Source organism: Sciurus carolinensis, chromosome 2 (genome assembly GCF_902686445.1).
Source record: "Sciurus carolinensis chromosome 2, mSciCar1.2, whole genome shotgun sequence".
Taxonomy (NCBI): domain Eukaryota; kingdom Metazoa; phylum Chordata; class Mammalia; order Rodentia; family Sciuridae; genus Sciurus; species Sciurus carolinensis.
This window is the reverse complement of record NC_062214.1, coordinates 110,214,336-110,229,673: the sequence shown is the minus strand read 5'-3', so window position 1 is coordinate 110,229,673 and position 15,338 is coordinate 110,214,336. Positions and strand designations below refer to the sequence as shown.

At 38.8% G+C, this 15,338-nt stretch overlaps 2 protein-coding genes across 2 annotated transcripts in view; one reads left to right on the top strand and one right to left on the bottom strand.

The window, feature by feature from the left end:
- Positions 1-15,338, top strand: part of Ganc (glucosidase alpha, neutral C) — an 85,972-nt gene that overhangs the window by 37,947 nt on the left and 32,687 nt on the right. Inside the window, 4 exon segments of the mRNA XM_047536870.1 lie at positions 4,079-4,145; positions 5,514-5,610; positions 7,543-7,723; positions 7,927-8,080. Of these exon segments, the coding sequence (XP_047392826.1) occupies positions 4,079-4,145; positions 5,514-5,610; positions 7,543-7,723; positions 7,927-8,080 (499 nt within the window).
- Positions 14,861-15,298, bottom strand: LOC124972499 (acyl carrier protein, mitochondrial-like). The gene has a single exon (XM_047536928.1). It carries the CDS (start codon positions 15,296-15,298, stop codon positions 14,861-14,863), a length of 438 nt encoding a protein of 145 aa, XP_047392884.1.

Genomic DNA, 15,338 nt, shown 5'->3' with positions numbered 1-15,338 from the left:
GCAGATTTCCCCCTATAGGCTTATAGTGTCCCTATAGGTTTCCAAAACCCTTTCTTTAAGGGGAGATCAATATTAGCAGTGCCCAATTCAGACACTATGCAATCCTAAACCAAATAGCCCCTATGAGGACAATAACAAAATTGTCATAATAAATAGAATGAATTCAAATATTATCTTCAGTAAAACAAACAAATTTGCAATAAGGTCTGCAGTTTCAAATGAAGGAGAGAGAGGATGCAGAGGGATGTAGAATGTGGCTGTTAATGGGATAAGAAAAGAATATACAGAAGTTCTAGATTAAAGAAAGGGTGAGAGTGTAATCAAAAGAAATTGGATGTTAGCATGCAAAAAAGGGAGAAAGAGACTCTGAGGGAACAGGTAAACAAAAGGAAAAGAGAGCAAGAAAAGTAAAGAAATAAAATCTTAAAATTTTTTAATAAGGAGAAAAAAGAAAATCTACAGTATAACAGTCATATAGTAATGAAACCTCCCAGAGTTCAGTAGCCTGATGCATGAGAGGTACCTGACAATGAGCTTCAAGCCTCCAGCAGGCGTCTCAGGATGGGTTTTGCCCCACCTAAAGATCGGAGCTACCACTTCCAGGATTATCCAAGATGGCCGCTCTGTCTTTGAAATGTGTTGGCAAATGGGGAGCTGCAGCTCAGGGTGTAGCCGTGGTCAGCAGGAGGTCCTGGAGGTCGGGTGTGTTTGGTGTGGTTGTGGAGTCCTGGAGGCCGGTTGCAATCAGTCAGTCTGGGGTCCCGGTGATAGGGCGCAGTCAGTTGGTCTGGGGGTCCTGGTAGCAGGGAGCAGTCAGTCGATGTGAGGGCCCCAGAGGCAGGAAGTGATCAGTCGGGCTGAGGGATCCTGGAGACGGAGCTCAGTCAGTCTGGCCAGGGGTCCTACGGGGCCTGGCTGTTGTCTCAAAATGGCGGCAGCCACGTGTAATCAAACCTGCAGGTACTGTAACAGTGAACTTCCAGACAACAGCAGACAGCTGGTGCTCCACTGGCGGTCGGCAATCAGTTTACTGACTGTTGTTGCACGATCGGGAGGTGAACCTCATGTGCGTTGGGTGATGGATAGGTGTAAGGCAGGCGATGGACAGGTGAGAGGCAGGCAAATGGCGGATGATAGGTGCCTGACAGTGAGCAATCAAGAAACAGATATCCTCTGCTGGAAACCGGAGTTACAGAGCGACAAGGAACGCAGCCTCCCTCTAGTCCACCATCTGGCTTTTTGCCACTATCATAATTTTGTGGCACATAATGAATTCTGTTCCTCCCTTCTACAGAAGAGTACTTGTTAAATATTCTACTACATGTAAATGGGATTACATCTCTTTGCTTGCCTTATCATCATATTGATTCTGTCCTTAATTTATTCATTGATACATTCATTTATTCATAAAAACAGATACATCTTAAGTGCCTGCTTTTTTTCCAGGCATTATATTGGATAAAAAGAATAATCCTTGAATAAGACAAATCCCAAACATGTCTTAGGAACTTGGACTCTTTTGGGAAAGGCAGATATTGACTTAATAATTAAGAGAATACAAGAAGGGACCTGACCAAGATGAGGGGCTGCAAAAGACCTTCTGAAGAACATAATGTTAAAGGTTGAGTCATAGACCCTTTGCAGAAATTTGATGAAAACTATGAATGATTCCTGTAGAAAAGTTTTTGAATTTTATAATTTTTGATAGAGTTCATGGACCCTAAAGCCCATCCGTGGGTTCCAGGTTACTAACCCCTCCATTAAGATTTCAGGCATGCCTTTTAAAAATGCACAGGTCCACCTTACAGAACCTTTAATTATGAGCAAATAACCCAGAAATGGACAAAGAGTTCCTTTTAAAGAAATAAGCATTTCATACACATGCAGTTTTTTAAAAATAACTTTTTCATTCTCCTAAAGAAAAGGAGACTTTTGTAAATCTGGCGAAGTTCATAGGTCTAGATCAAAAGATTATGGACCTGAATAGTCATTGCCATCCCAGTTGACTTGACTTCTCAAGTTAACATAAGAATATAGCTATAGTTGAGCTAGTTGAAAGAAAAGGGGAAAAGTGCCATCTCAGCAAAAACAAATCTCTATTTAGGGTCTCTCAAAACAGATTGAAGGACTGCGGTTGTGACTCAGTGGTAGGGCACTTGCCTCGCATGTGTGAGGCACTGGGTTCCATCCTCAGCACCACATAAATAAAATAAAGGTATTGTGTCCATCCACAACTAAAAATTTTAAAGAAACAGATTGAAGTTATTTGATCTCAATGTTTTACTTCACATATTTACATGAAAAATATTCTTTTTTTTCCCCCACAGTGCTGGGGATCAAACTCAGTATCTCATACTTGCCAAGCTAATACTCTGTGTCTGAGCTACATCCCCAGCCCAATTTTTAAAAATTCTTGCATATACAAACACTACTATTTTTTGAAGTGTTTTCACATCACTTTAGTTCATGTGCAGATATTCATGTCATATGGTATAGCTCTTCCTCAAAAAATTAAAAATGGAATTACAGTATGATCCAATAGTTCTTCTGGGTTTACACTCAAAGTGAAGTTACAGCAGCTTATTCAAAGTAGACAAAAGGAAAAAGCAACCCAAGTTTCTTGATGAATGAGTACATATTCAAAGTGTGGTATTATACAAAAAAAATTGATTATTCAGCCTTTAAAAGAAAGAAAACTCTGATTAATGCTGCCAGTGAATGAAATTTGAAAACATTATACTCAGTGAAATAAGCCCATCACACAAGAACAAATGCTCTGATTCCACTTTATGAGGTACCTATTATAGTCAAATTTGTGGAGACAGAAAGCAGAAAGGAATTGCCATGGGTTGAAAGGGAGGAAATGGGGAGTTACTATATAATGGGTAGGGAGGTTCAGTTTGGGAAGACGAAAAAAAGACCTGGAGAGAGATGATAGTAATGGACATCATCATACAACAGAGCTAGTATACTTAATGCCAGTGAACTGTATATTCGAAAATGGTGAAAATGGTAAATTTTAGATTATTTTACCATAATAAAAATGTCAGCTATAGTTCATAAGGATGATTAATGACATTTATATAAAATTCAGATTTATTAAATATACTGACATCATAAACTCATATTCTAAAAGATGGATTCATTTTAGTATTATTTTTAATAATACAAATAAAACATGCAGTTGTGGCATCACAGGAGAGTTGGGAGCAGAAGCTCCAAACTTCAGTTCTTGTGTCCCTACAATAGAAAATTTAAAGTCAGACTTGAAAAGGCAAGCAATAGAATTTTATTATTTTACTGTGAGTGAAAGTATAGTAAAGCTCAAGCGGAGCACACTCTGGAGAGAATGGTTCACCTCCAAGAAAAGAACAATAAAGGAAACAATGCGGCTTCCAAGTTTATTACTGTTTGATGTCTGTCAGGAGAACTAGGGATCACCTTCTGCAGTCTTTATCAATCAAATGTTTATCTCCTCCTTCACCTCAGGGTGGGGAGTTTTTGACCCTGGATTGTCTTTTCCAGAACTGTAATGGTGACCATCCTATTCAATACCAGTCAGTTCTATGTTAATGCAGGTTCTGGGGTCAATGATCAGGCAGACTTCATCTTAGTGTATCTGCACTATTAATGAAATTTCCCTTCTGAAATAGATTGAGAAACCTATGGCCATAAATCCTAACTTCACATGACCTTAACAGACCCTTCCAAAAGTTAGCTCCATTGATCTTTCTTTCTTGACATATTTCTTAATTGACTCCCTTTGTATCTACCTGCTTATTCTCAAGATTAGTACACCTTTTTTCTTCTATAAGTTACTTGATTGTTCATCAAAGGCAATTTCAAAAAAACCCTTTGACCCTGCTATTCTATGGTTCATATTTCACTACTCATTACTAACTGCTACCTAACATTTCCCCCATCAAGGATTGGAGAACCTAAATCATATAGGGAATTAGGGGCAATGAAATCAAATCATTAACTACTTCCTGCTAATTAGGGACATAGGCCTATAAGGGTGGTAACTACATTTGTTGGAATTTATAAACTCAAATAACTCCCTTTTTTGTATTAACAGGAAAATCAAGAGGATCTAGGCCTTTGGGAGGAGAAATTTGGAAATTTTGTGGATGTCAAAGCTAATGGTAAATTGAAACTGGTCTATCTTCAAAATGGCTAAGTACCTACCTAAAAGTTCTGTGAATTTTGGCATCTCAAACAAGTGATTTTTGAAAGTGAACAGAAATCTCAAATCTCTGTCCTCTATCCTTCAGTGATGCATTGCAATAAAGAAATGGCGATTATATGCTTTTAGGGGGAAATATAAGAAAAATACAGGCCCTGTGGAGGTGCCTATGTCAGCATGTGGCTATACTGTCCAGTTGATCAAGCAGCTACAAATTTTGCATTCTATTTTTATGAGATTCAAGCGATGAGAAACCAAATTATAGAATTTATCAGCTTCAACATTCCAAGGCATTTCTTAACCTTTTCCAGGTTTTCCCATCATTCACATGGGTGTCATGTGCCCATCTGTGACATTTCTCACTAGGCGTAGTGATGGGTTTAGAGAAGGAGAGTGAGTCTATCTCTTAGGAAATCCCTTTAAGATACATGGTCATATGTAGTTAGAAAATACTCATTTTTCCCCCTCATCCCTGCCCTATAGAATAACAAACCTTCCCTAACTCCTTGAGAAACTTTGTTCTAGCTGTATATTATACAGCACGGTATAATTATTAGGGCTGACAGAATGCTCAAAATTTATATGAATGGTATGGTTCTGTTTCTCCTTTCTGTGACATCATAATCTTTTTTACTTTCTCTTTAGCATCTTTGCCCCAAAAAAGTCCTATAAGTGATATGTAAAATACTTTAACTTAAGTATTAATTTAAGTAAATAGTTTGTTCTCCTACTTATTTATACTTTTATCTCTAAACTATTGTTAATTAAAGGACTGTTTGGTTAAAGGAAATTTATATACCTACAATCACAGGGAAGTAGAATTTTGAGGAATTAGGAAAGGAGTTGAGATTACAGTCCCTGTAGACAGCCACAAAGTTGGCAGTAAGAATAAGTTAATCAGGTGGAAGATATCTAGTCATCCATCTAACAGATATTAAAAGTGTCCAATATGCTTTGCATTCTAAAACAAAGAAGTATGCAATATATTTTAGAAAAATTTTGATTAGGAAAAAATCTAAAACTTTGTAACCATGTATTTTATAGTAATAAAGGGATTTATTATAAATGAAGACAGAGAATTTCAACACACAGCTAGGGCAACATAATAAGTGACCATAGCTTTGTCTTGTATATGCATTTTTGTTTCCCAACAATACCTGTAACAATATCTTACAGAGAGTCATTACAGAGCATTTGCTGATTGATCAGCGCAAGTTCAGGTCTTTCTACACCTGGTCTAGTTGTCTTGTTACCATTGTTAACTGAATCTCCTTAATTGTTAGTCCTGTTGAAAAGCCAAACTCAGTTGGTATCCTGGGCTTTGCAGGTCCTACCTCCATTGGTTTGGATTTCTCCTTACATGGATTTGAACATCTCTATGGGATCCCACAACATGCAGAATCACACCAACTTAAAAATACTGGGTATGTGAAAATAAGAATTCTTACAGGAGGCTCTGGTTTGATATTACTTGTGAAGTTTTAAGAACCTTCTTTGAATGATCATGCAGAGAAATAGTTTTCAACTTTCTGCTAAAAAATAGCTAAGTGTACAAACTATAATATTGAACCTAACAATATAGAAGAAGTAAAGATTGGAACTGCAGTCAAAGTTGGGGAGAGATCTTTATCTCTACGTTTCATGTTCACCTCAAAGGCCTTTTTGTAGAGCCCTGGGAAAATAACTGTGAAAAATCACTGACCTAGAAAACAGCATTTACTCTAAAGGGGATAATGAGACAGAAAATGGCATCTCATATAACCTCCGATTCCCTGGGGAAGGTCATTTCAGGTTAACACTAACAGACATTCACCAGAGGCATCAGTCTAGGAGGAAACAAAACCAAAGAGAAACAGAGTCTAATCAAGATTGCAAGGGTCAGATATTGTTTATTTAACAGGCATAGTGATAAGTCCATCAGAAACTGTGCTTCTCTCTTAATCTCCAGGATATGTAAAGAATTTAAAAAAATTAACACCCCCAAAACAAATAACCCCATTAATAAATGAGCAAAGGAACTGAACAGATACTTCACAGAAGAAGAAATACAAATGGTCAAAAAATATATGAAAAAAAATGTTTAACATCTCTTGCAATTAGAGAAACACAAATTAAAACAACACTGAGACTCCATCTTACTCCAATCAGAATGGCAGTTATCAAAAATGGCAATTATCAACAACAAATGTTGTTGAGGATATGGGGAAAAGATACATTCATACATTGCTGATGGGACTGCAAATTGGTACAACCACTCTGGAAAGCAGTATGGAGATTCCTCAAAAAACTAGGAATAGAACCACCATTTGACCTGGTTATGCCATTCCTACGTATATATCCAAAGGAGTTTAAATCAGCATGCTACAGTGACACAGCCATATCAGTGTTTATAGCAGCTCAAATTAGAATAGCTAAGCTATGGAGTCAACATAGGTGCCTTTCAACAGATGAATAGATAAAGAAAATGTGGTATATATACACAAGGGAATATTTCTCAGCCATAAAAAGACTGACTTTATGACATTTACTGGTAAGTGGATAGATTTGGAGACTATCATGCTAAGTGAAATAAACCAATCCCAAAAAAACAAAGGGCAAATGTTCTCTCTGATATGTGGATGCTAACACACAATGGGGCAGGAGAGGGTGGAATAGAAGTTGAGTGGATTAGACAAAGGGGAAGGAAAGGAAGAGAGGGGGGATAAGAATGGGAAAGACAGTGGAATGAATCTAACATGACTTTCCTATGTACGTATATGAATACATCACAGTGAATCTCCACGTTATGGACATCCACAAGACTGGGATCCTAATTAGTATAAGACATACTCCATGTTTGTATAAATATGTCAAAGTAAAACACTACTATCATGTATAACTAAGAAGAACAAATAACATTTAAAAAACTGTGCTACTCTCATACTAGCCTAATTCTGTGCCCCCACTGCAGTCACTTCTTGATCTTTCCCTACCAGCTCTGTGGAAGTCTATTAGGACACTATCCTTTTGTTTTAGCTACAGAAACTTAACTGTCAAAATCTGTCAGTGGATATGTATTGTGTGCTTCCTAGTGGAGGATTCACAGGAGACTGTTCTCTCAGATATTTAGAAAAGAGATCTGAGATATGGGCTTAGGTGTGCCAGTTGTCACAGGAGGGGGTGCCAAAGGAATCAAAAGAGGGGGACCACGTTCATCCAGGTTGTGTCAGGAAACATTTAGGGAAGTGGTAACTGTTAAGTCTTGGGAGAATAATAGGACCTAAGTGTTTGCATGGGAAAATGGAGAGTGGAGCTATCCTATTCATTAATTATACATTTGTAATGGTAATTGATGATAACCCTCATTTATGTTTCAGGGATGGAGATGCTTACCGTCTTTATAACCTGGATGTCTATGGATATAAAATACATGACAAAATGGGTATTTATGGCTCAGTACCTTATCTCCTGGCCCACAAACTGGGAAGGACTATAGGCATTTTCTGGCTGAATGCCTCAGAAACACTAGTGGAGATCAATACACAACCTGCAGTAGAGGTAAGCTATGGACCATGATTGTATGTCATACTTACTGAAGAAATAAAACCACTGCATTGTAATCTAGCTCTTTTATTTGTAGTTGCAGTTTTTTGCCACCAAAAGCTTTAAGTGTAATCAGCACTATCTAAAGGAATGGATTTACATACAATTGGATATTAGAGTTTAGAGGAAATTTCTCAGATTTTCAATTTCCTTTCCAGTATACACTAACCCAGATGGGCCCAGCTGCTGCTAAACAAAAGGTCAGATCTCGAACTGATGTGCGCTGGATGTCAGAGAGTGGAATCATTGATGTTTTTCTGCTGACAGGACCTACACCTTCTGATGTCTTCAAGCAGTACTCCTACCTTACAGGTATTTGCATGTAGAGGTGCCATTATATAGTTCCATTGTTTCCTCTATCCCATGTATCATCAGTGTAAGTTAATATTTGTTGCACATTATAAGCAACTTACGTAAGCATTTTAAGTAGCAAGTATTCCCCTTCCCACCCTCATACCATTTAGCAGTTAAAAATTATACTGGATCGGTCTGGCTCCAGCTGGAGTGGCCTTGACCGCGTCGCTTCCCACCGAACACTCTAGTGGGTCTCTGTGGGAACAGGCTTCATCCTCCTTTTTATGAAGTGATCCAAATGAAACGGAGTGGACTTGGGACCCAGAGACCCAGGACCAAGGTTGTACTTGGCTTGAGGGCTATGTACTGAGAGAGAATGAGCAAGGACTAGAATTGTTAACCCTTTTTTGTATTGGTCACTGAGCTGCCAGTTGGAGTGACCTGAGACTGCAGCTGGTTGAAATAGTTTTCAGCTTTCCTTCTCTCCAGTATAAGGGTCTTGCTAAGTGCTGAGAGTGGCCTAAACTTGTGATACTCCTGTCTCAGCCTTCTGAGTTGCTAGAATTACAGGTGCTCTGGCCCACAAGCGGTTTCAGGGATCAGGACAGGGCAGCCAGGGACTTCCCCAAGCAGCCTGGCCCCCTCCAGCGGGAGGTGCCTTTCAAGGCTAGCTTCTCGGAGCAGACCGCCCAGTGAGAGCCTTTCTACACAGAGCCAGCCACAAGTCCCCGAGCCAATGGAGAGCTTCGATCCACAAGCAGCCTCTGGGATCAGGGCAGGGCAGCCAGAGACTTCTCCAGGTGGCCCTGCCCCCTCCGGCCACAGGCTCTTTCCACGGGGTGATCCAAGATGGTGGACTAAAGGGTGACTGCATCTCCAGTCGCTCCAGAACCCAGGACTCAAGAAGGGGAGGCATTGAGAGACTCGGACTAAAATAGAGTCATGGGGGGAGTCACCCCCACTGGGTGAAGCTCGGCCTGGGGGGCAGGCACAGATAGGGGCGGCTTATTAGAGCAGGGCAGGGCAGCTAGAGTCTTCCCCAGGTAGCCTTGCACGCTCTGGTGGTGGGCTCCTCCCACACGGCCTGCACGGTGCAGGCCCCCCAGTGAGAGCCTTTCTGCACAGAGCCAGCTCCAAGCCCTGGAAACAGTAGTGGGCTAGGGGCAGCTTTCTTCGGAAGCACTGCATTATCAAGTTCCTCCAAGACTTCAGGCTACTGAAGGCTGGGAGGTGATATGCTGGAAATCTACAGGGACACTATAAGCCAATGGAGGAAATCTGTAATATCTCAGGGTCCCACTGACATCTGACCAATATGAGAAAACAAGGGAAGAAAATGTCCCAAACAAACCTAGATACTATATCAATAAAAACCAATGACAGCACAGCAGAAGAAATGTCAGAAAGGGAGTTCAGAATGTACATAATCAAAACAATCAGAGAAGCAATTGAGGAGATGAAAGAGCAAATGCAGGCATTGAAGGAGGAGATGAAAGAGCAAATGCAGGCATTAAATGAGCACACCAATCAACAGATAAAAGAGCAAATACGGGAAGCAAGAGATCATTTCAAAAAAGAGTTAGAGATACTGAAAAAAAAAACAAACTGAAATCCTTGAAATGAAGGAAACAATAAACCAAGTTAAAAACTCCATAGAAAGCATAACCAATAGGATAGAACACCTGGAAGACAGAACCTCAGACATTGAAGACAAAATATTTAATCTTGAAAACAAAGTTGGCCAAACAGAGAATCTGGTAAGAAATCATGAACAGAATCTACAAGAATTATGGGATATCATGAAAAGGCCAAATTTAAGAATTATTGGGATTGAGGAAGGCTTAGAGAAACAAACCAAAGGAATGAACAATCTATTCAATGAAATAATATCAGAAAATTTCCCAAATCTGAAGAATGAAATGGAAAACCAAGTACAAGAGGCTTATAGGACTCCAAATATACAAAATTACAACAGACCCACACCAAGACACATTATTGTGAAAATACCTAACATACAAAATAAAGACAGAATTTTAAAGGCTGCGAGAGAAAAGAATCAAATTACATTCAGAGGGAAACCAATACGGATATCAGCAGATTTTTCAATCCAAACCCTAAAAGCTAGAAGGGCCTGGAGCAACATTTACCAAGCCCTGAAAGAAAATGGATGCCAACCAAGAATCCTATACCCAGCAAAACTTACTTTCAGATTTGACGACGAAATAAGATCCTTCCATGATAAACAAAAGCTAAAGGAATTTACAAAAAGAAAGCCAGCATTACAGAACATTCTCAGCAAAATATTCCATGAGGAAGAGATGAAAAACAACGATGCAAATCAGCAACGGGAGGAACTAGCGTAAAGGAATAGCCAAATAAAGGAGAAACCAAATCGTGTCAAAAAACAAAAATGAGTCAAATGACTGGGAATACAAATCATATCACAGTGATAACCCTGAATGTTAATGGCCTGAACTCATCAATCAAAAGACATAGACTGGCAGATTGGATTAAAAAGAAAGATCCAACCATATGCTGCCTGCAAGACACTCATCTCATAGAAAGAGATACCCATAGACTAAAGGTGAAAGGATGGGGAAAAACATACCATGCACACGGACACAGCAAAAAAGCTGGAGTATCCATCCTCATTTCAGATAATGTGGACTTCAAGCCAAAGTTAGTCAGAAGGGATAAAGAAGGACATTTCATCCTGCTTAATGGAAGCATAAATCAGCAAGACATAACAATCATAAATATCTATGCCCCGAACATTGGCTCATCCACGTATGTCAAACAAATCCTTCTCAATTTCAGAAACCAAATAGACCACAACACAATAATACTAGGCGATTTTAACACACCTCTCTCACCACTGGATAGATCTTCCAAACAGAAATTGAATAAAGAAACCATAGATCTCAATAACACAATCAACAATTTAAACTTAACCAACATATATAGAATGTACCATCCAACAAAGAATGAATACACTTTCTTCTCAGCAGCACATGGATCCTTCTCTAAAATAGACCATATTTTATGCCACAAAGCTACTGTTAGCAAATACAAGAAGATAGAGACACTACCTTGTACTCTATCATATCATAATGGATTGAAATTAGAAATAAATGACAGAATAAAAAGCAGAAACTTCTCCAATACCTGGAGATTAAATAGTACACTATTATATGATGAATGGATAACAGAAGACATCAGGAGGGAAATAAAAAAATTCTTAGAAGTAAATGAGAACAAAGACACATCATATCAAAATCTCTGGGACACTATGAAAGCAGTACTTAGAGGAAGATTTATTTCATGGGGCGCATTCAACAAAAGAAGTAGAAATCAACAAATAAACGACTTAACACTACAGCTCAAAGCCCTAGAAAAAGAAGAGCAGACCAACACCAAAAGTAGTAGAAGACAGGAAATAGTTAAAATCAGAGCCGAAATCAATGAAATTGAAACAAAAGAAACAATCAGAAAATTTAACAAAATAAATAGTTGGTTCTTTGAAAAAATAAACAAAATTGATAAACCCTTAGCCACACTAACAAAGAGAAAGAGGGAGAAAACTCAAATTACTAAAATTCGGAATGAACAAGGAAATATCACAACAGACACGATTAAAATACAAAACATAATTAGAAGCTATTTTGAAAATCTATACTCCAACAAAACAGAAAACCTCAAAGACATCAACAAGTTTCTAGAGACATATGAATTACCTAATCTGAACGAGGAGGACATAAACAACTTAAATAAATCAATTTCAAGCAATGAAATAGAAGAGGTCATCAAAAGCCTACCAACAAAGGAAAGTCCGGGACCAGATGGGTTCTCAGCCGAGTTCTACAAAACCTTTAAAGAAGAGCTCATTCCAGTACTCCTCAAAGTATTCCATGAAGTAGAAGAGGAGGGAACCCTCCCAAACTCGTTCTATGAAGCCAATATTACCCTGATACCTAAACCAGACAGAGACACATCAAGGAAAGAAAATTTCAGACCAATATCCTTAATGAACATCGACACAAAAATTCTCAACAAAATTTTAGCAAATCGCATACAAAAATATATTAAAAAGATAGTGCACCATGATCAAGTGGGTTTTATCCCAGGGATGCAAGGTTGGTTCAACATCCGGAAATCAATAAATGTCATTCACCATATCAACAGACTTAAAGTTAAGAATCACATGATTATTTCAATAGATGCAGAAAAAAACATTCGATAACATACAGCATCCCTTCATGCTCAAAACACTAGAAAAAATTGGGGTAGTGGGAACATTCCTTAACATTATAAAGGCCATCTACGCTAAGCCCATGGCCAATATCATTCTAAATGGTGAAAAACTGAAAGCATTCCCCCTAAAAACTGGAACAAGGCAGGGATGCCCTCTTTCACCACTTCTAAGTATTCAACATTGTCCTTGAGATTCTAGCCAGAGCAATTAGACAGACCAAAGAAATCAATGGGATACGAATTGGAAAAGAAGAACTCAAACTATCCCTGTTCGCTGATGACATGATTATATATTTAGAGGAACCTGGAAATTCCACCAGAAAACTTTTAGAACTCATAAGTGAATTCAGTAAAGTAGCAGGTTACAAGATCAATGCTCATAAATCCAATGCATTTTTATACATAAGTGATGAATCTTCAGAAAGAGAAATTAGGAAAACTACCCCATTCACAATAGCATTGAAAAAAATAAAATACTTGGGAATCAATCTCACAAAAGAGGTGAAAGACCTCTACAATTAGAACTACAGAACACTAAAGAAGGAAATTAAAGAAAACCTTAGAAGATGGAAAGATCTCCCATGTTCTTGGATAGGAAGAATTAATATTGTCAAAATGGCCATACTACCAAAAGTGCTATACAGATTCAATGCAATTCCAATTAAAATCTCAATGATGTACCTTGCAGAAATAGAGCAAGCAATTATGAAATTCATCTGGAAGAATAAAAAACCCAGAATATCTAAAGCAATCCTCAGTAGAAAGAGCGAAGCAGGGGGTATCGCAATACCAGATCTTCAACTCTACTACAAAGCAATAGTAACAAAAACGGCATGGTATTGGTACCAAAATAGACAGGTAAATCAATGGTACAGAATAGAGGACCTGGACACAAACCCAAATAAATACAATTTTCTCATACTAGACAAAGGTGCCAAAAATATGCAATGGAGAAAAGATAGCCTCTTCAACAAATGGTGCTGGGAAAACTGGAAAACCATATGCAACAGAATGAAATTAAACCCCTATCTCTCACCCTACACAAAACTCAACTCAAAATGGATCAAGGACCTCGGAATCAGACCAGAGACCCTGCATCTTATAGAAGAAAAAGTAGGTCCAAACCTTCAACTTGTTGGCTTAGGATCAGACTTCCTTAACAAGACTCCCATAGCACAAGAAATAAAAGCAAGAATCAACAACTGGGATAGATTCAAACTAAAAAGCTTTCTCTCAGCAAAGGAAACTCTCAGTAATGTGAAGAGAGAGCCTACAGAGTGGGAGAATATCTTTGCCACTCATACTTCAGATAGAGCACTAATTTCCAGAATCTATAAAGAACTCAAAAAACTCTACACCAAGAATACAAATAACCCAATCAACAAATGTGCTAAGGATATGAACAGACACTTCACAGAAGAAGATGTACAAGCAATCAACAGATATATGAAAAAATGTTCAACATCTCTAGTAATAAGAGAAATGCAAATCAAAACTACCCTAAGATTTCATCTCACCCCAATTAGAATGGCGATTATCAAGAACACAAACAACAATAGGTGTTGGCGAAGATGTGGGGAAAAAGGAACACTCATACATTGCTGGTGGGGCTGCAAATTAGTGCAGCCACTCTGGAAAGCAGTATGGAGATTCCTCAGAAAGCTTGGAATGGAACCACCATTTGACCCAGCTATCCCACTCCTTGGCCTATACCCAAAGGACTTAAAATCAGCATACTACAGAGATACAGCCACATCAATGTTCATTGCTGCTCAATTCACCATAGCCAGATTGTGGAACCAACCTAGATGCCCTTCAGTTGATGAATGGATAAAGAAACTGTGGCATATATATACAATGGAATATTACTCCGCAATGAAGAATGATAAAATTATGGCATTTGCAGGCAAATGGATGAAATTGGAGAATATCATGCTAAATGAGATAAGCCAATCTCAAAAAACTAAAGGACGAATGATCTCGCTGATAAGCGGATGAGGACATATAATTGGAGGTGGGAGGGGTTAGCATTAGGGTTAGGGTTAGGTTTAGGGTTAGGGATAAGGAGGGTGGTAAGAATGAAGGAAAGAAGAACTGTATAGAGGGAAAAGAGGGGTGGGAGGGGTGGGGGAGAAGGGAAAAAAAATAATGAATCAAGCATCATTGCCCTATGTGAATTTATGATTGCACAAATGGTATGCCTTGACTCCATTGTACAAATAGAGAAACATGTATCCCATTTGTATACAATAAAAAAAATTAACAGATTAAATGAATGAATAGTGATAAAAAAATTATACTGGATCTAGAATTGTCCACTTTTTTTTTTTTTTTTTGGTTTTATAGATTTATTTTCATAGGGCAGTACACTTAGAGAATTTAAATACAAGTCCAGGAGAACTGCTCTGTCAGTCAGTGATGACGCCAGAATGGGTTCTCACTTCCACACACTCACCAGGATCATCTGAGTCCTCTCTGGGTGAGGAAAAGGGGTCTGATATTTTTCTGATATTTTATTCATATACATCCTTCTTATCTACAATGTAGTCAACAATTTCTTGTGGACACATTAACTTTTCTGCATCTCTTTTCAGGAATTTCAAACCCAAATTCGTCTTCCATGGCCATGATAATCTCCACTTGTTCCAAACTATCTAAGCCCAGGTCTTTCATAAAATGGGAATTTACCGAAAGCTTTTCTGGATCAATCTTGTCATAGAGTTTCAGGACATACAAAACACGGTCCCTGATTCCCTCTAATGCCAAAGGGGGTGCGTCACTATACTGGTAGCACAACTGTGTAACTCTTTCTGGAACCTGTGAGAGTAGTAAGGCTGGCTGCGTAGTCCCGGGTCTCATCCGGTTCCCCGCGGGCCACAAAACGGTGCTGAGCTGCCGGGCCAGGGCCGGTGCGGGGACCCAGGGCAGCGGCGCGAAGGCCACAGGAAGGCGGCGGACACAGACGGAAAGGACACGAGCCACCATGGATGTACTGTCTAGAACTGTCCACTCTTTAATCCCTAAT

Coding starts and splice junctions, on each gene's coding strand:
- LOC124972499 (XM_047536928.1), bottom strand. CDS start 15,298: ATGGTGGCTCGTGTCCTTTCCGTCTGTGTCCGCCGCCTTCCTGTGGCC.